At 40.7% G+C, this 24214-nt stretch overlaps 1 protein-coding gene across 2 annotated transcripts in view; it reads left to right on the top strand.

Moving 5' to 3' along the window:
• The window catches only part of unc5c (unc-5 netrin receptor C), a 125108-nt gene that overhangs the window by 92425 nt on the left and 8469 nt on the right, over positions 1-24214 (top strand). The window contains exons 5-12 of one of the 2 annotated variants that reach the window (XM_031742616.2): positions 4292-4472; positions 7066-7233; positions 7459-7623; positions 11536-11592; positions 14711-14902; positions 18311-18673; positions 22124-22211; positions 22337-22508. In XM_031742616.2, coding sequence (XP_031598476.1) covers positions 4292-4472; positions 7066-7233; positions 7459-7623; positions 11536-11592; positions 14711-14902; positions 18311-18673; positions 22124-22211; positions 22337-22508 — 1386 coding nt within the window. The remainder of the gene's footprint in view (positions 1-4291; positions 4473-7065; positions 7234-7458; positions 7624-11535; positions 11593-14710; positions 14903-18310; positions 18674-22123; positions 22212-22336; positions 22509-24214) is intronic. The other variant, XM_031742617.2, reaches the window with a different exon arrangement.

Below are 24214 nucleotides of genomic sequence, written 5' to 3'. Positions count from 1 at the left end.
AGACGCTAACGAGCTGTGAGCGTGAGCGTTCGGATGTGTGTGCACAACTTTGTGTGTCTGTGTTTGTCTTTTGAGTCTGTTGGCATGAAAGAAACCTGAACAAGTGCAATGTGACATGAAGTTTTCTGCACATATGTACTTAGTATACAGACTGTGTAGCTTAGTTCCTTTAAAGGCTGGTGCTAGATTAGATCATACAGAAGGATGCCGTGCTGTGATTCTGATTCTGTTCAGTTCAGGTTTATCTATATAACGCCAATTCACAACAGTAGTTGCCTCAAGGCACTGTATTATTGTAAGATAAAGAACCTACAATGATACAGATAAAACGCCAACCAGATGACACCCTATGATCAAGCACTTGTCACCAGTGGAAGGAAAAGCTCCCTTTTAACAGGAAGAAACCTCCAGCAGCCATCTGCTCTGACTGGTTGGGAGTTAGGAGAGGGACACAGGACAAAAGATGCACTGTTGAGCAGAGCCAGAGATTAATAATAACTAATGATATACATATAAACAAACACATAGTAAGTGAAAAAAGGTGAGTGAAGGAGAAACACTCAGTGCATCATGGGAAGCCTCCAGCAGCCTACGCCTATTGTAGCATAACTAAGGAAGGATTGAGCGTCACCTGCTCTGCCAAACTTGTAACACCACATATGGATAAACAGACAGTCTGCAAAGAAGAGTCTCTAATAAACTGCCACCTGAAAAAGCACAGGTCATCTTAAAAGTATTATTTCATGACATATGCAACTTATACACAATATTACAGTTTTTGATGCTTTAGAGAAACATGTTGCACTTTGTATCTTAAAAAATGTATATATATGTTTGTGTGTGTGTGTATGAATTTCAGTGGCCCTCTTCTTTTTCTGTAACATGTAGCTTTACTTGTTCAAAGTACGTTTCAAATTAACAGAGCATATGTGATATTGTATAAAGAAATCCTATCACATGAAGGAACATGCCAGAAAATAGAGTGGTTTCATCTTTTTTAAATGTGCAAATTTGCTGCTTTTACTTTTAAGGAGTTTGATAATAAAACTTGTTTAAGCTACCTGTCAGCAGCAAGCCTCTATTTAAAAAAACAAAACATTAAACATGCATTTTAGCCAAGTCTAAAACTGACCCATTTAGCTGTTTTGTGATCTTTTCGAATGTCCGGAGCATTATCAGTTGCCTGACAAAGAAACCATCAGTCACAGCCCTGTAGCCAAACAACCTTTTATAAATGAGTCCTAAATATAGTCAGTACAAAATAATCGGTGAACCATTGCTCAGTTTGGCTCTCTCACACGTTTCCCCCTTTTGACATGAGTTTCTACCACTTTATATTTCTTGTCACTCTGTCTCCCTCCCACCCCTCCATCTGCACTGAAAAGTGCTTTTGTTCAATTTTTAATTACCTTCTCATATAAAAGTGCTCTTGACATCTGAACGCAGCACATTTGAAGAGGCAGCCTCTGTGATTGGTGCAAAATTGGATAACCACCTCTTTGTATCAACTGTCAATCTCTATTCTAAGAAGAGACCTTTCACTTTTTAATTCCCTGTGCCCAACACACACTGATGCAGGCACCAAAAGAGAAAATATTTATCATGTCAAAAACGACAACAAAAAAAAAAAACAGCCATTGTTTCTCCTGTTTGCATCATTAGATTGTTTGCTTTTGGTATTGCTTGTGTTCCCTTACGCTGTAGCGTGGGAACAAAAGGCAAAAAATGGCAATCAGATCACTGTCAAATCTTTGTTCTCTGAACATAGGGGTCCTTCTTTCTGGTAGTGCTTGAAATGTTTCAGAGTTTTATTCATTATTAAAGACTGATGGTGACACATACATGCACAGAAAATGTATGGGACCCGTACTCAGTAACTCTCCTGATGCCTGCACTTAAATTAGTCAGACCTTCTTGTTATATTTTTACAGTTACAGTTTGTTATTGCCTTCTTTGTAGTGAGATCGTGGTGATGTACACAGCATATGTGACATTTGTGTCGATATATATTAAGAGAAACTTTGTAGAAGATGTTTTCCATTTTGAAGACAGTCTTGACAGATGTCTGACTGCCACCTGAACTGCTGTCAAAATAATTTAAAGGAGACAGCTCAATAGCAGCAAACAACTAACTATAAACACTCACCAGCCACTTCATTAGGTACACCTTGCTAGTACCAGATTGGACCCCTTTTTACCCTCAATCTGTCCTAATTCTTACTCAGTTCCTGCAGATTCAGCAGCTGTACATCCATGATGTAAATCTGCTGTTCTACCACACTGCAAAGGTGATCTATTGGATTGAGATCTGGTGACTGTAGAGGATATTTGAATAGAGTGAACACATGAATGGAGCTTTATGATATGATGTGTTACCCTGCTGGTAAAGGGGCCCAAAGTGTATCCCTGCACTATTCCACTAATACCAGCATCCTGAAGCGTTAATACAAGGTAGTATGGATCCAGGCTTTCATGTTGTTTATAACAAATTCTGTACCCATCATCTGATTTCCACAGCAGAAATTAATACTCATCAGACCAGGCAACATTTTTCCAAGTGTCCAATTTTGTAAGTCACCTGTAGCCTAACTTTTTTGAGTTGCTTTAATACAGAACTACTTTATTTCTGCCTAAAATGCTAAAATTCCTCTACAGCTATTTCCTGTGTGTGTGTGTGTGTGTGTGTGCGTGCGTATATATATGTATATGTATATATTGCAGTTGTCATCCAGTTGTATCAGTAAAATTCTGCTTTTATTAATGATCTAGACAGAAGTCTAATGAACTAGGTTAACATAAAACATTTCTTTTTGCATGAGTTCCTTGTAGAAATTATTATTTTTTAAATAATGATGTAGCTCCTATATATTGCGATATACAGTCTGTCATGCTGCACTTTGTTCTCAAGGGAGAGAAATGTTTAGTTTTATTTAATAGACGGCAAGTGATGAAACTGCATCCCTCGTGGCTCTGTGAGATTGATTCGACTGATACGTGTTTATAGAGGAAAAAACTCATAAGCACCAAATCAACAGCGAATATACATTAAGCTTACAGAGGTTCACTGAAAAGCTCTGCTGATATTGTGGTTTAAACCCCGTGTTTGTTCCAATGTAAGTGTGTGATGGGGATAAGTGCCAGTCGATGTGTTGTATGCAACAATTTGGGATGTGTTTACTGAGAATTAACTGTGTAAGGAAGTATTTAAAGTCTCTATTTTAAAGCTTCTTCGCTGTTTTAAGACAAGATAAGATAACCTTTATTAGTACATAGCAAAAACTAGAAAAAGAAAGAGCAGGTAGTCTTGCAGAGGTGCGATGCCGGTGATGCTGATATCCCAGTGCATGTCATAGTCGGTCTATATTCTCTTTTGAGAAACTCCTAACATTGCCGGTCTTATAACAATGGCCAGTGTATTGTATGTTTTCACAGGACAAAATGCTGTTTCTGTGTTGTTGCCTAAGAAATTCAAAAACAACAGTGACTGTTTTGTCTTGGCCAGTCTCATATCAGGTTATTGCCCTACTTTTTGCGATATTCTATCTCTCATGAGAAAGCCCCTTTATAAACATCCTGCTTATCTTTCTCTGTAGTCCTCCTTGGTGTCTTATCTCTTATCAGGCCCTGTTACTCATGGGCTATCACAATGCACAGGAAGTTAGCTGTTTGCCAGGCCTCTTCATCACTGGACAGTTTCTTTGAAGAAAACCAGAGAACCAGGAAATATTTTGAATCAAACTGGCTGCGGACTGTGAGGCGGCACATGTTTTTCTTTTCTCTCTTCTTGAAGAGAGAAAAGGGATCTCGGTGAATTACAGCAAATAAAGGCTCCAAATGATCTTCTGTTCCGCGATAGTGCCTGGAGTGCAATATCAGTTTCATTTGGAAAAATGAAACTCAAAAGAAAAGGTCAGAGAGCTTCTCAGCCTGAGGAATTCTGGAGAGTTTTCTTGTCTCTGTTGTCTGACAGCGCTGCTGTTACTGCAGCGCTTTGTTCTAGGGGGAGAATAAAAAGAGCATGATAGCTATTGACTTTTTGTAGCAGGACCTCAGAGACGTAAACATAGTAATCCTGGCACTCACAGTTATTTGAGAGGTTAGACAGAAACTACACAAAAACGATCACTGTTTAAACACTTCACTTTGATTTTTGGTACAATTTAATGAGGTCAGACTGTCTTATATGTCCTTTCACATCCTCCTATTTTTAAAAAAAAATGCATTTCTGTTGCCTCCAAGCTCGCTGTTTTTTTCTCTCTTTCACATTCCTATTTGCTTTGTTTTCATGTAGGTGGAGTGGCTTAAGAACGAGGAGGTTATCGACCCTGCAGACGACAGAAACTTCTACATCACCATCGACCACAACCTCATTATTAAACAGGCTCGCCTCTCTGACACGGCCAACTACACCTGTGTGGCAAAGAACATTGTGGCAAAAAGACGCAGCACAACTGCCACAGTTATCGTCTATGGTAACCTACAGCCTTACCTTTCTACACGTTAAAACAAAGTTGTTTACATGTGTCTGACCAGCTCGTTGTTCTTACTAACCACACGGCTGATTAGTAAAGTGAGACACTAGTGTTGAGGAAACTTCCTTTAAGAAGTTCAGCTCGGCTCAAAGTAAAAGCAAATTTCAAAGTCACTCTGCATACATCAAATCTCCCTCTCTCTCTCTCTCCTGCAGCGTGTAACATTCACTCATTTTGTTCCTGCCAGAAGGTGTGCAAGGAATGGAAGATTTGTGATTTTTTTTTTCTCTATTTTGATCTGCAGAGGTGCTGATGTGGCTGAGCTGTGCTTAAAGAGACCCCCGCTGTGGTTTCACGCAGTCTCGCGCACTGTCTCTCTAACATCAGCTAACATGACTGTTATTGCACAGCACGGTTCTGACGTTAAACTTCAACAGCTGCTGGAGGCTACTTAAGACAGAACAAATGACACGTGAAGCAAATGTTCCTTTGAACCTCAGACATTGGTTTGTTTGTTTTTTTCTGTAGAAATGACTACTGGCTTGATAGCTCATTTAACTGAGGCCAGCAGAGTTCATCCTGTGCTTGATAGAACATTTCATGGCTTTGCCAATTTAACTCTAAAAACTGCATAATAAAACAACTGCCCTCTTTCAGGTGCAGAAGTGCTTACAGACTTTATTCACTTTGCACAAACAGTGTAATGCATATTTCTAAATAAAGGCGGCGTATAAATGCAGATGTGCATATAGTGCACATAACACAAAGGTGACCAGATGTCTGATACCATTATCAGAGTTTAGTTTCAAAGCCAGAATTTTCTCATCATGTTCCCTTATCTCCTCCCTGGACTTACTGCATGGTTAGTATTATAATAGGAAGGCAGTGAGACAAGCGTCTCCTCAAGAATTTCATGTTACTTGCAGAGTATATTAGAGCCAAGTGTCAAAAAAGCACTTTGATGTCAGCCTGTCCTTTTCCTTTCCAAAGAGGACTACACAAGCATTCATGTATAACCTGATTTCCTAAAAAGGCTGGGACTCTTAAGTGTGAAAGAGATTGCACTGATCTATAAATCAGTTAAACACTGTATTCATCAAAAAAAAAAAAAGCTAAACATGTCAAAATATTGGATAGGCCAACAAAAAAACAGTTTGGGGATCATATCATTTACAGTATATAGTGTAATATCATTAAAGGATTCAGAGAATCTGGATAAATCTCAGCACACCAGGGTAAAGGCTGCAAATTGTTATCGAATGGCTGTGCCCTTTGGCTGCTCATGTGGCACCAGATATGATTCTGTGGTGGAAAAGTGGAAAACACAGCTTGAGTTCAGAAACACTTCTGAAAACCTCTGCAAATAAAAACAAATGGTATAAAAATAAGATCCAGAAACGCTGCAGCTTTCTCTCTGCCTCATCCTGTGGGCGATGAGCTGAAGGTGAGAAGGATGGTGGTCTTGTGGCCGGTGCACAGCTTAAAAGTATCAGTATCAGAAATGGTATGGGTGGAACATTAGTGCACATGGTATAGGTGACCAGCATTTTTGATGCTAAACAGTATGTACATGTTTTGGATATGGGTCTGTAGTAAGTCTGTAGTCCATGTGCTAAACTGCCCTGCCTTTGGTTCAGACCTGTTGGAAACATTTGTTTCAATGTGAAACAAAAATAGTTTTGCAAATCTTTTGATTTTACACAGTCGTTCAGCTGTTTTGGAAATAAGACTCTTTTGGAAAGGGGAAACATGAGTTGACAGTACTGTTGTACAATATTACTGTACATGAAAGAATACACATTTCCCTGCAAAGAAGTGTGAGAAAACCTAGAGAATAAGGGCTATGCCTAATACTAGTGATATATAAATTAGAAGGAAAGGGAGCGTGTTTATATCCCAGAGGTTTCCAGCAAAATCCCAGACAAAGATACTAGAAACAGTAAGTTGATAAGAAGAAAATGGCAGGGAGAGAGAAAGAGAAAAAGAGGAGCGAAAGACAGAAGATAGAGCCTTTATTCATGGAGGAGAGAAAGCAGACAGTAAATAAATGTGGGTCTTCCTCTAGAGTCCAATATTTTGGGCTTCACTCATAAGCATGTCACATTTGAAGGTCTGAGACTCCAAGGGGCCCGGTTCCACCATCTGAAATGCCACAGACTTGTTCTCAGCCACAAGCCCTGGTGTCACTCCGCGCTGGATTTAGTCGCTGACAGAGATGGATGAGAGAGGGAAGAGAGGCATTAGAGGGAATCAGTGAATGGAAAATGCAGCAGTCTGACCAGAATTTACTGTCTGTCTGCAGTGCAAAGTAATTGCCCGATAGTTTAAGGTCAAAATGCAAAACAAAATGAACAATATTTGTACATTTTATAGTAGGCAAATGACTTGAACCTCTGAGCTGGGCTTTCTTAGACAGTCAAATTAATGAGCTGGTCACTGAAAACAAACAGGCAGAGTTTTTAATTTCATGGGTTTAGTTCTTTCACTCTAATTCACGCAAATTTGTGCTTTATATTATTATTCAATTTAACTGTTTCACAGACCGTGATCAATCAGAGTTCTGTTTAACATGTTTTATCACCGTGTTTTCCAGTTAACGGTGGATGGTCGACATGGACAGAGTGGTCAGTGTGTAACAGTCGCTGTGGCCGTGGTTACCAGAAACGCACACGCAGCTGTACTAACCCAGCGCCACTCAATGGCGGTGCCATCTGTGAAGGGCAAGGCATCCAGAAGCTACCGTGTAATCCTCTCTGCCCAGGTATTAAAATGATAACACGCCCATGTGTACGTGGGCGTGTTGAGTTCAGGTGCACATAAACGAAATGCATTCAATTTGATGCGACTCTGTACGTTTGCCGAAATTCCGCCCCGTTTGTGCCTCCACCGCACCCACTCCCCCTGCTCGCGCGCTAAATTCATCTTCATCTTCTCATTTGCCATCTCGTTCACTCGACCCTCATCTGTCCTGTCTGTTATGTGATAGTGGATGGCCTGTGGACAGAGTGGAGTAAGTGGTCCACCTGTGGGACAGAGTGCACCCACTGGAGGAGGAGAGAATGCAGCGACCCAGCACCCAAAAACGGGGGAAAGGACTGTGAGGGCATGGTGCTCCAGTCTAAGAACTGCACCGATGGGCTGTGCATGCAGAGTGAGTACCCGATTAATCCTCTGCGACTGTCTGACCTGCCAACAAAAGAAATCTCTTCACCCTTTGACCGGGACTTTCACTGTGCTCTTTCATCACTGCGCGCTGTGTTTCACATCCTCACATAACACGCTCACCCTGTCCTCACCCAGTCTGTTTCACTTCGCTCATACATAAACAATAAGACAAGCCGAAACGCCTCTCTGTCCTCTGCACTTGATCTGTTTCTCTTTATTTTTATGTACACAACAGACAAAAGCGTTTTTGATCAAAGCAACATAAAATCAAAAACCACCACACATCTTCCTGTGTCAGTTCTATTGCAAGCATAAGTACATGTTTAAAGAAAAAAAAAAAGTACTTGGCCGCAAGGGGAAGCAATCTAACTAATTATCCTTGTCACAAGCTAAGAATTTGGGAGGTATATTTGAAAATAATAAGTCATTATGCAGTAATTACACAAAGGGGAGGGGGCACAACAACTAAACTGCTTTGATTACTACCTTTACTTAAAAACTCTGGATTCCTGCGTCCAACTAAAGGAAACGCAAGGCCACAAAGTAGCACGTGTGTGGACTCGCCCTCTTTTCCGAGCTGGCCTTTACGTTAACTGTAAAGTGAACAAATACATATCATTTGGTATTACAATAACTTAAAAAAACCGCAAAAGACATCCAGATGCACCAGCATTTTTCTTTCTTTGCTTTTACTTTGTCTTTCAAGTAGCAAACTAAAGCCAGTTTGTGGTGCAGCCAGATATTTTTCTGCAGGCAGAGAATTGTTTTCTTCTCCTCTTTGTTCCAGTGAAGTTAAAAACAGCCACGCACTCCAGTGAAGCCAACAATCCTGCTTCCTCTGCCTTATAACACATTCACAGATTAGAATCGAGCCGCAGTTGCTTTGATGCACGTTTGTGTGTGCGTGTGTGTGTTTGCATGCGCGCCGCAGTATTATGTTGTTACAGGGTGAAACACCTAACATCCTAAAACATCAAAACTAAACCAAAAGTGCTAGTAGTGGTTCTGTGCCTTTAATAAAAAGAGAGAGACTGTGAAAGGGAGAGAGCATCGCAGAGTAAGTGAATTAAACTCTGTGTCTAGTTGAATAAAATTCCTATTTAATAAACATCTCTGTAGGTGTTGGACCCAATCACTGTCAAAAATGCCTCTGTCGTGTGTATAACCTATTACAGATGGTGATGTGACACTAATAATATAACAGCGGCTCAACTGCTAGATGTATAAAATTTGATACAGCTAGCGACTGCTGTGTGCAGCAGATCTGAGTTTTTGCTGCACCATAAGGTTGTAAACTGCTACCTGTCGATGTGATGTAGCGTAGGTTACATCGATGATCAATATGCATCTTCAGATGCAGATGGCTGGTTGATCTGTACGCTTCTGAAGTAAATGCCTTCTTTCACACGCATGTTCTATATGTGCTAAGGATGGTGTTCAGGAAACGTTTTAACATCAGAGAGAGGTTGCATTAGCTCATTACGAGAGGGAGCACGTATGTAAACGGCATATAGAAGCACGAGAGAGAGAGAGAGAAAAAAATCAATAAGAAGGCCGTGACAGATGTGCTGTTATTTGTCTCTCTTCGTCTTGTTTTATTTCCCTCTGCAACACAACATATGTTCACCCCACACTTTCCTGCCCTTCTGTACGCCCTTTGCAACTCAGCCTGCACCAAAAGCATTAGTTCTTGGTAGATTGATGGCTAGTTTTCAGAGAATATAAAGCCATAATGATATAGATTTAGGATCATTTCAGAGATTGATTTTCTTTCTTTTCTTTTTTTTGGGGAAGCTAAAAGGGTGAAGCCACTTATGTCAATGCTAATGACCATTTCCACAAGCATTTAGGAGAACGGCCCATTATCTGAAAGCTCATGTTATGGCAAATATGATTGGGAATGGAAGTTGTGTGCAATCTGAACTCACCTTGGACCGCTGGTCTGCTCCCTCTAGTGCAGGGCCGGGATCTGAGCAAACACATGTCTGTGGATTCCATTGCAGCTTGATCTTATTTTCTGTTGTTTGAATTTATTTAAATCACTTCAATTGCAGTCCATCACCGAAATCCACCGAAGGAATTTGATAGACCAGACCTTGAAATAGAATGTGGTGCTCAGCTCCATCACTGCCTCCTGCAGAAACACAACTGACTCGCGTAAAAAGAGTTGTTATAATTAACTTTGCAGCTTGTTTATCACATTTAGACTGTCAGGGAGTTTTGGGGGGGAGGGGTTGGATTTAACAAGGTTACGTGTCTTTAAATTGATCTGGAAAGGTTGCACTCTGCGTGTTCAGAGAGAAGTTCCCAACTCTTACACATGTAGAGTTTTCACTGTTCACTTAGCCTGACCTGTCTAAATCTCTATTTTGCGCTCCCCCTGTGGTCTGCAGCCCTTGATACTGATGTTGTTTTTCAAGCCTTTGGTAACCCTGCTCTCTGACACGACATTTTCTCTGACATATTGATCTAGAGAGAGGGGAACACCGACTCCAGCAAGGGGACACGCTTCATCGCTATCGAACACCAGAGGCAGGACAGCCGTGACTCCTAAGCCTCAGTTCAGACTCTTAAGTTTCAGTTCAGCCTCCAAACGCCATAAAGTTATATCCTCTATGTTTTATATGCGGTTTCGAAGATTAGTTAAAATGTCAATACATATTATTTGTCATGTAATTAGCAATTTCATTAAACACAGAAGAGTAAGGAGCCTTTAAATGACGTGACAAATGACTTTCTCTTCCCCAAATGACAGTGTATTTCCCAGAGATTGGAAATCTGTCACATTCAAAGGAGTAATTGTTAAAACACAGACAATGATTTCCTGTACTGTGCTTCCCTCTTCCTCTCCGAGCTCTGTGTTGCCAATAAAGAATAAACTTCGGGGCTCTGACGTTTCCTTCGGAGCCCACCCACTGAAGCATGCCTTTATGTCGGCTGTGCTGTAGACTCGGTTGGGCTGAATAGAAACTCCACAGGATGGGTTCAAATGGGCCATCAGTTAGACTGAACGCAACAGCCAACCTCCCTCTGCTCCATCCCGGCATCCCGGTTGCCTGATTACATGTACACACCAATCCCATCTATCAGGCCATTGATTTTCCTGTCAGTCCACTTGTCTGCCCGTGGCTCTCTCCCTTTTCCAATAAGGACTTCATTGTTTGTATAGTTGTTTATGGATGTCCCAGGGAGACTGAATATTATGTGTGCTTGCGCACTATTCCTGGCTCTGTCTTTCTAGCCTGCTTTGCACTTCATTTCAGTGCACAACCTGGCCACAACAAAAACCAACCAAGACCCCAGCTTTGGCCAAAAAACACACACACACACATTTTTGAAAAAAAAAACAACCTATCTTAGCTGAAGATTTTTCTAATCTCTCAATCGCATGTCTTCAACTTTCCACATCACTGTCCTTCAGCCCTTTTCCACTTCCTGCTTCCCTAACATAATCATTCCTTTTATCTCGCGCACTGCCCTCTCCATCCACCTTCCAGTGACAGATGAAAGGCTGTAGGTTCTACCGACTCGGCTGGAGCCCACACTTTATCAGCCCCTCCATCCCCCTCACCTGCCAGCATCAGTCCTGCCGCTGCTAAGGCACTAAGCCCAGTTGATGGATCGCGCCACTCTTACAGAACCTCCATGTTTCCCCTGCTCTCCTCATCCATCTCCATACACAGATATAGAGAGGAGGGGCCAAATCAAGAAAGATCGCTTCCCCGTGCCATCACTCCTACTCATGAGTTTGTTGCTGTCTCATTTGTTGAGTTTGTTTTTCTGTTGGAAATTTGATTTTCATCATCCCTCTCCTCCTCCCCCCACCCCCATCTTTCTCTCTTCCCTCCCCTTCTCCATACCTCTCTCTCTGCTATCCATATCCGCTTCTCTCTTCAAGGTTCCTTATATCAGAAGTCCTCTGAGGCAAAAGACGAGAATGATATTGGAAATTCATGTGAGTTATTGTTTTGTTTTGTTCCCCCCCCCCATTTCGTTCTTTTTTTCATTATTTCTGCATTCTTCTCACGTCTGCCTTTGTTTTTTTTTAAGGTAACTTTAATGCTTTAATGTGTGCGACCTGAATTTGCAGTCTTACATACAGATCCTCCTTTTTAGCAAACAGCAACATTTCAGAAATAGCCGTTTTGCACTAAAAGCATAAAACAAAACACAACAACGTGTCCATAAGAAAATGAAAACCCATGTTTGCGAATGTTCTTCTGTGTCCACCTGCGAGTTATTGCGGCTCTTCTGTTTTTTACTTCATACCCACCTCAGGATATGATCTGTTTTGATTGCCCTAACCCTTTCCTCGTAATGTGTCTGTGCTAGCAGGCTGCTTGTTTACAGCCACGCTACTATTCTCGAAGTAAGAGCTGACCCTGCTCTTTACCCTGGCGAACTTTGCCTCACCAGCGGCTCATGCATCGTGTCAAGCACACATTTTAACCTACCAGATAGTAAAGCTTTCGGAAATGAACATTGTTTACTGATCAGTTACCAGGCAAGAGCATAAACTCAAAATAATATTTGCTGTTACCTCCATTTGCTTTAAAATATCACCAGTTCTCATAGAAATATCCTCAGTATGTGTGTGTGCATATATACATACATATATATATATACATATATATATATATATATATATATATATATATGTTTTAATTTCAAAATTCTCAGCTAGAAGAATTTCGGTAGGTTGTTCTTGCACAGTTCTTCTGTGGATTTCAGCTGCTTTAAGATTTTTGTCTCTTCATGTATAATTTAGGGCTGACTCAATGTTCTGGTAGGAGTGAGGGGCGAGCCTCTGTAAGACTGTTGCTTCTTAGTGCTAAAGGTCTTTATGAATCTGGCTGTTTTTGGGTTGTTGTTTAAATGTGTCCTTTTTAAAGAGCCCATTTGTTGGTATGTCCTATGGTTAAGAATCAAAGGTTCTTAAAGACCTCTTTTGGGGCTTTTTTGTTTATTTTTTTGTTTTGCACATCTATGCTGATTTTTTTTTTTTTTGGCCATTATTTTCCATCTCTCACCCATCCCTTTGTAAATTTTTGCAACCTCGTTGAGAATGAAGTGTTCAATAATCCCTTTCATTTTCATTTCTTGTACTTTCCAACAATGGCTCACGTTCAAAGGGATGTATTAATCTAAGTGATACATTTTAATGCGTACACTTAGCAGGTTGCTGCCTTTATCATCAAAGCATGAATAGAAGATTGTTCGACTGAGGGGATATATGTTAAATAACTGCGGGGAAGCTTGGCAAAGGGAACGTGGTGAAATTACATTTTCAAACTTTCATCACTGGCTCCCTGCTCTGTTTTCTGTTTGTGTCTGCGCTAGAGGAAGGATTAGAGGATGTATCTTTAATGCGATGTCTCACTCCAGGCTGAAGAGTCATGGCTGGGACATGCATGTCCTTCCTCACAGAAAACATCTATGGGAGCACTACAATATTAATACCCTTTTTTCCTACTTAAATTCTAGTCTTTCAATAAAAATTACAGAAATGAACTTTAATTGAAATGGAGGTCACTCTGAATATTATTCAATGGGGATTCATCAAGAAATTAAATGTAATATGATTTAAATTAATTGTTGAATAGTGGACTTATTTAATTACATTGAAATCCTTTTTATGGAATAAACATCAAGCCATAAGTTACTGAAAAAGAAGACAGAAAGGAAGTATGTGATTAAAATGACACAACTCGTGACTTTCACTTGTCACGAAAGCACTCTGCTCTTGGTTTCCTTTCGCTCCGCTCCTTCATCCTCCTTTGTGCAAGAGAACACAAGAGACACAGACTGAGTGCCATCTGTATCCCTGAGACACACGAATGCTCGGCCATCATGCACGTCTTCAAAGCGCCCTGTATGGATTTATGGGTGACACTGCCATCTACTGGTGCAGATATTGTGCAATTTAAACACACATATCATGTCAAAAATTGTTGTGTCTGCCCGATCACAACACCTTTTTGTTCTCCTGTTGATAAGAGTGTGTTTGTAAGCATTTGCTTTGGCCTTTCTTTGGACAATGACTTCACTTGTGCAATGTCCATGCATGTGTTGAACAATACGTGCATACATGCTCATACATGCCTTTTGACATTTCGTGTCCTTCACATAAGGGCTTCACCCCCATTTGTCAACTTGGTGACAGTGAAGGACATTCCTTATCAAACACCAAAGAGAGTTCAGACTGTCAGTAGGCATCCATTAAAAGGTTTGATCTTTAATGAGAGCCTGTCTGAGTCTGTATTTCTAAAAGGCAGATATATCCATGCCAGGCCTACTAATCACAGAGGCTTCTCCAGCTGGATAGTGGACAGAAAGTCTCTGGGAGGGAGACGGAGATGAAAGACAATTTGAGAAATGTGAGCCATGTCTAGATCTTATCTGCAGTGTGTAAGAACAAAAACAGAGACGGACTGAACTTCAGCACAGAGCATGGTAATTTGAAGATGAAAACATCGACATCTCCGTCTTCGGAACTTTTGATCTTGGTTTTGAGCAGAAATCTTTGTGTCACTGGACCGCGGTGGAACAGCCTTCTTTATTAATTGTGCTGTTTAAATGAATTTTTGTCATCATTTACTTTATTAAGTAATGATTCTTTAATTTTCAAGAATTCTGAGGCCATTTTTAACATTCGCATTCAAGATAGCGAACAGATGTTGGCGTGCCTTTTAGCGTGTCACACATGTCCAAAGCAAACAGTGAAAAAAGGCCTGATGATATGTGTCAAACTAAGTTGCTTGCATCATTATCTCGCCTCAGTTTTAACAATCAAGAGAGCCTCGTGTTTCTTTCATGAACTGTGTTTGCCACAGCAGGTCAGCATTAATCAAAAAAGACTGGAGCTATACTTCGTGCATTTATTTCTCAGTAGATAGTTATTAATATCCGGCTCAATCGTAAACCAGGATATTACCCTGCTGATAATGGCTTCATCACAAGTCCTGCATACTGAGAGAAAAAGGCTTTATGTCATAAATGGAAGCATTACGAGATCTTAAGACTATTTTTTTCTGTCTCTGTTTTTGTCTTTCTTCCCCAAACCCCTTCTCCAGTGGCCCCCACTACTGATGATGTAGCTCTTTATGTGGGTATTGTGATAGCAGTGATCATGTGCCTGGTTATCTCCGTCGTCGTGGCGCTCTTCATCTACAGGAAGAACCACCGGGACTTCAGCTCTGACATCATTGATTCCTCTGCCCTCAACGGAGGGTTCCAGCCGGTCAGCATTAAGACCGCTCGCAAAGGTGAGTTACACGTGAGCGTTTGTGCGTTGATTTTTCTATACATGAAAATGTAACTGCATCTGAAATCGGTACATAAATAGTTTAAACTTTCTTCTGTGTGAAAGGTAAGTGCACCTTTGGTGTCTTAGAGTTGCCCCCTTTAATCCAAGGAACTTTTAGATCCGTAACTGTCGCTGTCTTAAACATTTTACCATTTTTCCAAGTAAAAATCCCTTCAGTTGCAAGATATTTGAAGAAAAGGCCATTTGAATGGGATTCTATAGCCCTCCATTTGTTCTTTTTGAGCCCATTATTAGTGGATTTCCTTTTGTCATTAGTATAATTATCCTGTTAGAATGTCCATTGATGGTTTAGTTTCAGCTTTTGGGCAAATGGTCTCACAATATCTGCATTTGTTCTTTGATATCATGAAGAATTCATTGTTAAATCAATCACTGCAAGCTGCCCGGTCCCAGATGCAGGTAACTCTAATCCATTACATTTGGTGAGCTGTTTTTGGTCTGCGCCAAACATTTTTATGTACTCTGACCAAACAGTTCTGCCCTCGATTCGCCTGTCTACTGCACATTATTCCAAGACGTCTGTTTTGTACCTGTATGTTCACTGGCCAGCTGTAATTTTGCTCTAATGTTCTTTTTGGACAACTTTTCAACTTTTTCCTGGAGCGCCTCTCACGCACGTCAGATTTTAAGATTTTTTGGTTGTATATTCAAGCACTTGCATCCCAACAGTTGCAAAATAAACCCGCAAATCATGGGATCAAGTTTTCAAGCATTCCTTGATGACTTCTTTTTTGCATCAGACAGTCTGCTTTTGCTGTGGCAGCTGTTCCCACACATGGAAATAGCTATTATTTTACCAAGAAGTTTCATAAATTTAACAAATGAGGCAAAACTTAAATGAACAAAGTTTTGAAAGAACCTAAAGTGCCAAATGTTTTCTCAAAACCTGCCCAAAAACCATGTTAAAAACGGAATATTTTGTTTCCGTAAAATTAAGATAAATAAAGTGGCTCAATATATTATTGAAGCTTAAGCACAATTCAATCCTCTTTTGGTAAAGGTGTTGCTACTTAATGGTACAGACTCAGTTCAGCAGATTAAAAAAAATGTAAGACTCGACCTTAGACACACCTGTGTTGTCAGGCATATGGAATGACTTTCATTAGTACTGGCATTAATAATAGCTTCATTATCTTCAAAACATTACCTTAACCCACTGAGACACGTCTGACTCAGGCAGCACGTGCGTCAGCCGTGGTGAAACTATTAAAATGCTTGCTGTTGTGATGGGAGGCCACATTATGCCCGGTCATTAAAGCACAATAAGGCCAGTCTCTGCGTAATTACATTTGGACTGTTGATGCAGGACTTAAAGTAAGTTGCATGCATGAGGACAGGTCACTGTGAACTGGCCAAAAAGACAGCAGGGAGAGAGACAGAAATATGTAACTGTGCTGTAAATGATTAGTGTGAGCTTTTGGAAAGAGGAAAATAAATAAATAAAAGCAGAAGAGAGAAAAATACAATGAAGAGACTAGAAAGGAAGCTTTTTAATGTGGGACAGTTCAAAAAGATAAACACCATCGAACAACAACCCTTGTTAAAGGTGTTGCTTCTGTCACTGCTCTTATAAAGTAAAGGATAATTTGAAGCCAAGCCCATTTAAGACAGCTCCTGAGCTGCAAGCACTTAGGTTAAAGAATCTACCAATTCAAGCTTTTTATTTATTTATTATTTCTAAAAGAAATCCATACTCTGAAACTGTATAATGAAGCTGAATTTATATGCATAACATTATATTTAAATCATTTTGCTTTCTGTTGATTATATATCCTTAGTCTTAAATACAACATTATCCTTCACCTTTACAGATATAGTTAATATAGATTGATGTTACTGTGGGGTTTTTCATATTTCATATGTCTGAACCACCTGATCATGACAGAAACAATTGGTGGTGATTTAAAAAACAGTGGTGTTGGAGGAATCATATAAGTTGATCCACTTTACTTCCACCTTATCTCTATCTTTCCTAAAGTAGCCTATTAAAAGCTGTAATTTATGTTCTATATACTGTATTTGTGCAGGTTTGAAGCATGCATAAAGCACATCACACAGAATTTGCTGTGAAGAAGATAATTCATGGGTGGAAATGACACATCCTCCACACAGTACTCAGTGCAAACAAGGGTTAAATTGGAATTTGTGATGTTGGGGAGGGGGGTCCCTTATTTCAGGGTTGCCATGGGTGCGCGTGCTGTGTGCAAGAGCAACAGTGACAGGGGAAATATTCCTACATGCAAAGAAAAATTAACAGAGCAAGCCTATGATTGATCTAATTTGACAGAGTATGTGAACTATAACAAGGTCTGATCTCTGCTGACAGCTCTCTGCTCTGAAATGTGGCAGTGTGTAACAAATTCTCATGTCTCTGTGTCAGATATACAGTAGGAATGGTGGTGTAGGAACTGGTGTTTGAATAGAAGCAGACCAGTTAAGGGAATCATTGAGATTTTGCGTTTGTTAGACACGGGTATTAATGATGTGCTGGCACATGATTCTGTTAGCTTTAATTACCAAGAAGTGGAGCAATTTGAGTTTCTGTGATATTTTGCTCAAATCTTGTTTGCTGGTCATGACATTTTGACTTGAGCTTGAGCCTGCAAGCCACGTTAACGCGACACTTAGCTGAGATTATCCCTTGTTAAGTAGGTCTCAGTTTCATCCTGCAGTCCGTGGCACCTGTGCAATCTAATTAACAAAAGAGGGGGGAGGGGGGTTTATCTGAAACGTGGTTTTGGGGAAAACCTGATGAAAACTTACAGTTTTATATGATGAGAGCAGAAGCATATTTTGTTTAATTTCCTAATACAGATTGTGAAAATATGGGCCATACATTCTTGGAGATGGATGTTGCAAAACGTGCCCTCCAGTGACACACTAGTACTTGCACTACTTCTAATTTATTACTAGAACAACTTTTCTGACTCTCATTAACATCTGCATCATTTAGAAACTTGTGAGGGGGTGGAGACGGTGGAGAAGCTGGAGGACAGAGAGGCCCCCACTGACCCTCGCTCCACCCACTCAGTCCAGCTATTGAGCATTTATCCTACTGGGTAAACCGAACGTTCACGATGCCATCTGTTACTCATAAATCACAGCTGCACCTATAACTTCTCTGACTGAGTAATGTTTCTTGGTGGTGAAGTGGACCTCCCTAATGAGTAAAAAAAAACAAACAAACAAATGAGCAAAGCCGTGCTGAAGTCTCACTGATTGCTGCCAGGAGTTCATTTCCTCATGGATATTTAGGTTTAGAGTTAGTTTCTTCCCGATTCCTTTCCCAGTACATGTGTTAAGACATTTATTCTTCTTTACCCATGTCTTTTTCTTTCCTCTTCAGCTGATCTCCTATCAGCACCCCCTGACCTGACCTCGGCAGCTGCCATGTACCGCGGCCCAGTTTACGCTCTCCATGACGTGGGTGACAAAATACCCATGACCAATTCTCCTCTCCTCGACCCGCTCCCTAACTTGAAGATTAAGGTGTACAATTCTTCAGGCTTAGTGACTCCACAGGATGACCTAGGTGGGGAATTTTCCTCTAAACTGTCCCCTAAGCTGCCGCACTGCCTACTGGACAACGGTGACAACACAATGGGCCGGCGCACACAGACCCAGACGTTGCTCCGCACTAGGGATCCATCATGCACTGCTCTGGGCTCGTTCAGCTCCCAAGGAGGACAGCTTATTGTGCCCAACTCAGGTACTATACTAGCCAAAGATAGGTAGTGATTTTGCATATTTATATATTTTTATTTTATAGGTGATTCAGTTGGATTTCAAGAAAGAAGTGTTGCATATTTTAAAGTATGCAGGAATGTAAAAAAAAATTGTTTAAGAAATGAATAAACGAGCTTACGTTCATGAAAAGCAGCATCTGCTACTTCCAGCAGATTCTATCAGTGTTCGTCTTAAAACTCATTAGCTGTCTTTTGTGAGTTATGATTGGAGCCACATTTTTCATTCACTCAGTGGCACATCAGCATTTAGTAATAGTACCTCCACTTGTGTGTATGTGCATGTGTGAATGTCTGTATGTGTGCACATACTGAAAGGAAACTCATTGTATAGCCTGATAGGAGATGAAATATACCATCAGCTTTTCTCACCGTGTCCTTAAATGGCTACTCTTGTTTCACTTAATAATGTGCTGGTGATGATGATCTCGGCCCATGTTTCCCTTAAAGATCCCATTTTAAAAAAACATTAAAAGAAACTTCAAACACAAAACTTGCTGGTGTCTCCACTGGATTTCTGCCAGTCTCATAGTGATGACAAGACTCCGGGAAGTCACTATGTCTGACCAGGAAATGGTCTGGCACATAATACCCTCCTCATAAAAGTGCAAGTTTACATTATTTATTTTGATTAGTGAACATTAGAGGTTGTGGTAGAGCCAGGCTGGCCGTCTCCTCCTGTCTTTATGCTGAGAAAAGTTTACTGGCTGCAGATTTTCTTTGATTTAGATTTAGTTAACACGTTTGACAGTGATATCAATCTTGCCATCAATTCTCTGCAAGAAAATACATTTCAGAAAGTTGCTATCTCCACCAAGGAGGCTATGTTTTTGGTAGGGTTTGCATGCATGCGTGTCATTCTGTCTGAATTCTGATAAAACTTTGCAGGGGTGTAAAGTGGGGTCAACAACTCCATTCAAATTTGGCTTACGTGCACCAAGGTCTTCAAAGTCAACTTCATGATTTATTGGTTCAAAATTGACAGAAAGCCTTATAACTATAAACTGTGATTCTTACAAGTGGGGTGTGTACTGTCAACATCTAGAAAGATTTCAAATATTATGGCACATTTGACCTCTGACCTCTCCTTCAAGGTCAATAGACTGATCTGAAGGTCAAAGGGATAATAATGCTACATAGAGCTATTTAAAACTATTTTCCTTACCGCCATGGTTGGTATTGATATCATATTGGCATATAGCGAGTGATATATGGGGATTCTAAATATATATAGTTTGCATCCAAATTTCATGTGACATGTGACCTCTGCCCTCACTTTTACTTTTCACATCTGCCTTTCTTTCAAGTTGACCCCAAAATGTGTGACATCTTTAAAGAAAGCATTGTCAAAGAGAATGAGCTGCCTAGTTATTTAGAAATATACTGTTGTATAGTATTATATAATAAGCTCAAGCTATTTACAAATCATTACCTATTATCCATCACCTACTCCTACACACACCTACATGTTTCTGTAGTCAAAGTAAACGTGGAATTCTACCTTTAACTGCCTTTTACAGCACTACAAACTTCTTAAAGTACATTTAAACAGAACAAAGAAAACAAAGTGAATATATACAAATTACAGTGCTTTTCCCTTAAAAGTAAATACTGGCCAGAGAGCGAGCTGCCTCGGTGAAGGTTTATGCTCCCTGAGTGCTTCCTGTTTAGAGATTGCTTTTACTCAAAGCTTAGCTTCATTTCAGTTGTTAATAGAAGCTCGTTTTCTCCCCTGGAAAAAAGACTTGCCATCCATAAGTCAAAGTTTCAGTTTATTATCTCTAGATTTCAATTTGGGTATCTCAAAATTGCGACTTACTGACTTAAGCAAGAAGCAAGAGAAAAAACCCCTCAAAATTGGATTTTAATGGCAAAATTTTTTTTTCTGGGGCTCAAACAAGCTTCCAAACTTGTTACACTTGCTCTCACTGTCAGTGTAATATGAAGATTTGGGTATGTGAGAGCCTAAATATAAAGAGCTCTTCAGTAAATTGAAAAATACAAAACCATTGCAGCTCTCAGTAGACACAGCAGTTCAACTCAACCATAAATGTTAACTTAAGAGTTGTTGATCTTTGCAAGCCCCAAGCAAACCTCTCAGTAAAAATAAAAGAATTCTTTTTAAAGCGTGTGCAGTAAAAATGTTCCACATGATCTGGACTATCATTCAATACTTTGCCGTCTGTAGCATTATATCCCTGATGATCTGCGACTTTGAAATAAGCTAAGCCATGTGCAGCCCATCAGCATATTGACTGCACGTAGTATGACAAGAGTTGATGGATACCCAAGGTGTGTGCACCAGAAGTGCTGGAGGTGTCCCGTTTCAGGCAGCTTACATTAGCCATGCTGTCCTCACTTCAAACACATGCAGACTGTTTGTAACGCGCCGCAGATGCATGCTGACAGGCAGAGGCAAACTAGCAGTGACATTAAAGGATACGCAGACTTCTCACATTTCTTAAAGTTTTTCTTTTTTCTTTTTTTTCATTTTGATAACTGTAAAATGTTCTCAGCTGTTGGCTGCGCTCAGCCACCTCATCATGTTACATAGGAATAGGGAGAGGAAAGAGCACATTTGATATTTGATCTGTTTGTGAGTCTGGGTAATGAAATATTTTGTGGTGCTGTCACTGTGGCTGTTTGGTATTTTGCATCTTAAAATGCATTTCTCATCTCTTTGAAGCTTTGCTGTGAGGCAGAGTAGCAGCGCGCGAGACGTTCCCTTGGCAGAGTTGTGATTGCCTCACTAGCTAGCTGGAGAAGCTGTCTGTCACCTTTTGAAAAGTTCAGTACAAGGACATGGGAAATCAATGAGCTATCTGAGATCCCTCCCCCACCACCACTCCAGAGAGAAGCCATGTGTGTGTTTGTGTGTGCGTATGCATGATGGAAATTGGGGGATAGGCTTCTAAAAAAAACGCACACGCGCATATCGGATAGGACATCTTATCGAATAAATCTGAGATGGAAAAATGTAAATCGCGCCTGCTGCAGCAATATGGCAATGCTGTGACGAGCAAAGAGATCATTGATTTTTAGAAATGAAATTCGACATCATTTCCTGGTACCATAAAAGAAGGTGGTAAAATTACATAGTTGCTGTGTGTGGGACTGAACGGCAGTGCAATTATTATTGTGTTTATCCAGGAAAAAAATTCATTTGAATAAAATGAAAAAAATTAGATTCATATCTCTTTAGTTGTGCAGCACTGCATGAAGACACACTAGTTAAATGTAAAATTATAATTTACCTTTCTATATGTGGAGCAGCCAGGATTCACCAGCCTGTTGTGCCTTGGTCTCACTCTCTATACTCTCACATTCTTACAAAAGTCTCCAACAAGCACTGACAGTATAAAGACACCTCTCGTATACCTGTCAACTCATCTTTTTTTTTGCTTTTTGCTTCCCAGGGGTTAGTCTGCTAATTCCTGCAGGGGCTATTCCTCAGGGCAGAGTATATGAGATGTATGTGACAGTTCACAGGAAGGACAACATGAGGTATGCGATGACGCCCCAGAACCTTATTTGCTGCTGTCAACCGCTCCGTGTCACACATACATACTGAGAGTGCCGTCAGATTGTGGCTAAATATTGCATGTGTGCTATCCCCTGTGCGCCTCCAGGCCCTCGGTGGAAGATGGCCAAACGGTGCTCAGCCCCGTGGTGAGCTGCGGACCCCCGGGGACCCTGTTGACTCGTCCGGTCATCATCACCATGCATCACTGCGCCGTGTGCGACGGCCAGCAGGACTGGCTGATCCAGCTCAAAAGCCAGTCGCCGCAGAATCAGTGGGAGGTGAGATGTGAGATTCACAGAGAAATTTGTGCTACAGTAGACTCTAATGTCTATCGACTGCGCTGGAGTTTTGAAAATGGGCTTCTGGCGGTCGCCAGCACACAAAAATTGAAATTATGTGTTTACAAGCGAATCTCTGCTCAGTGTGTCAGCGAGCAGTGAAAAAGAAAAGATGCTGTGAGAAATAAATCCATGATATGGCATGGGAGAATTGATAGGATGGAGGAGGTGAAAGGGATCAACGTCCCCTGCGTTGTTTGTCCAACTTATAGTAGAACTCAAAGTAAACCCCTGATGTAGCCAGGAGCTGAAATAGTACATCTCTAATAGCAGGGAATGGACCGGGACCGTTTTCTTGCCCAGGCTGTTTCCTTGTACCTTTGTAATGGCAGATTTTTCACCAGGTGTGAACATGTTCGTGTTGCTTTTTTCCAAGTCTTCCCTTTTGCTGTCTTTGTCACACACACTGATGCAGAAATGGAGCAATTACCAAGGGATCATTTGCAGAGAAACTCGAAACAAATCTGCTTGTTAGAAGGGAACTTTGTTAGAAATGTGCCAGGTGGTCAGCTTTACTCCAAAACATATCTCTCAGCACCTCACCTGACGTGGCCGACCTTCTTGCGGGCAGCTATCAGCATCTTTTTCTTAGCTGTCAAAAGAAAGAAAGTCTTCCTTCCTTGTGGTTTTTAATTAACTTTCTACTCAAACCTTTTTAAAGAGAAAGGCTCCCTTAAAGATAAAAGCATTTAATAAAGGTTAGCAGGAGCAGGGCGCAGTACAGGAAGCATAATGAAAGGCAATGCTTTAGTGATACGTAACACGACTCCAGTCTATCCAGGCTTATTGCATAAATGATAAGATGATAATCAAAATGCGCATTACTCTCAGGAAGGCCATGTCCAAATATATCGCATCAGTCTATACCCAATAATAAGGCCTTCTGTCAGATCATCATTAAAGAGTGACTTAAATAATGTAATTTTCAGCCCTTGCATAATTTCCTCTTGCTGATGCGATGACATGACTTATAGAGCCGAGGAAAAACTGCCCAACTGGCCCCACATGCCTTCGTGACATTGATGAATTACTTGGACACAACCAATAAAGCTCAGTGTAAACTGAGGATTTTTAAGGAAGAAATAATTATTGATTACATCTCCGTCCTGCCACAAATGCAGATGGTAATATGCGATGTGGCGGCGGTTTCCTTCGTATGAGTTTGCTTTTCCCTCTGAGGCCAGCCTTGGCGCTGCATGAGTGAAATATTGCTTTATATGACATGCTCTGTCAAAATGTGTTTTCATCACTGCAGTGGATACAGGAGAGATGAGCTCCTCCAAAGGAGTTTTTCACGGATATTTATATTGAGAATAATCAGTTCCGTTGGCGTCTGGGAGCCTGCAGCCCTCCCCAGTTGACGCACGCATGCACGCACATGCACACACCGATTCACACACAATCTCATGGTGTTGTGATGATGATGAAGATGGCGTGTCATATAATGAGGAACATGTGGGGATTTCTGCTTCAGTAACTCTCCTACTTAAAATCCTCCCACGTCTACATGGGAGAAAAAAAAAGCCAGCTGATGAATTTTTGACTAAATTAACGTCTGTATGTTTGTATGTTTAATTGTTTCTGCCTGCACACAGTACTACATATGAAGCAGGGACACTTTTTCACTGTGCGTTCCAATTATCCCC

This window comes from Oreochromis aureus, linkage group 7, assembly GCF_013358895.1.
Source record: "Oreochromis aureus strain Israel breed Guangdong linkage group 7, ZZ_aureus, whole genome shotgun sequence".
Classification (NCBI taxonomy): domain Eukaryota; kingdom Metazoa; phylum Chordata; class Actinopteri; order Cichliformes; family Cichlidae; genus Oreochromis; species Oreochromis aureus.
The sequence above is the reverse complement of the archived record's forward strand: the minus strand, read 5'-3'. Positions and strand labels throughout refer to the sequence as shown.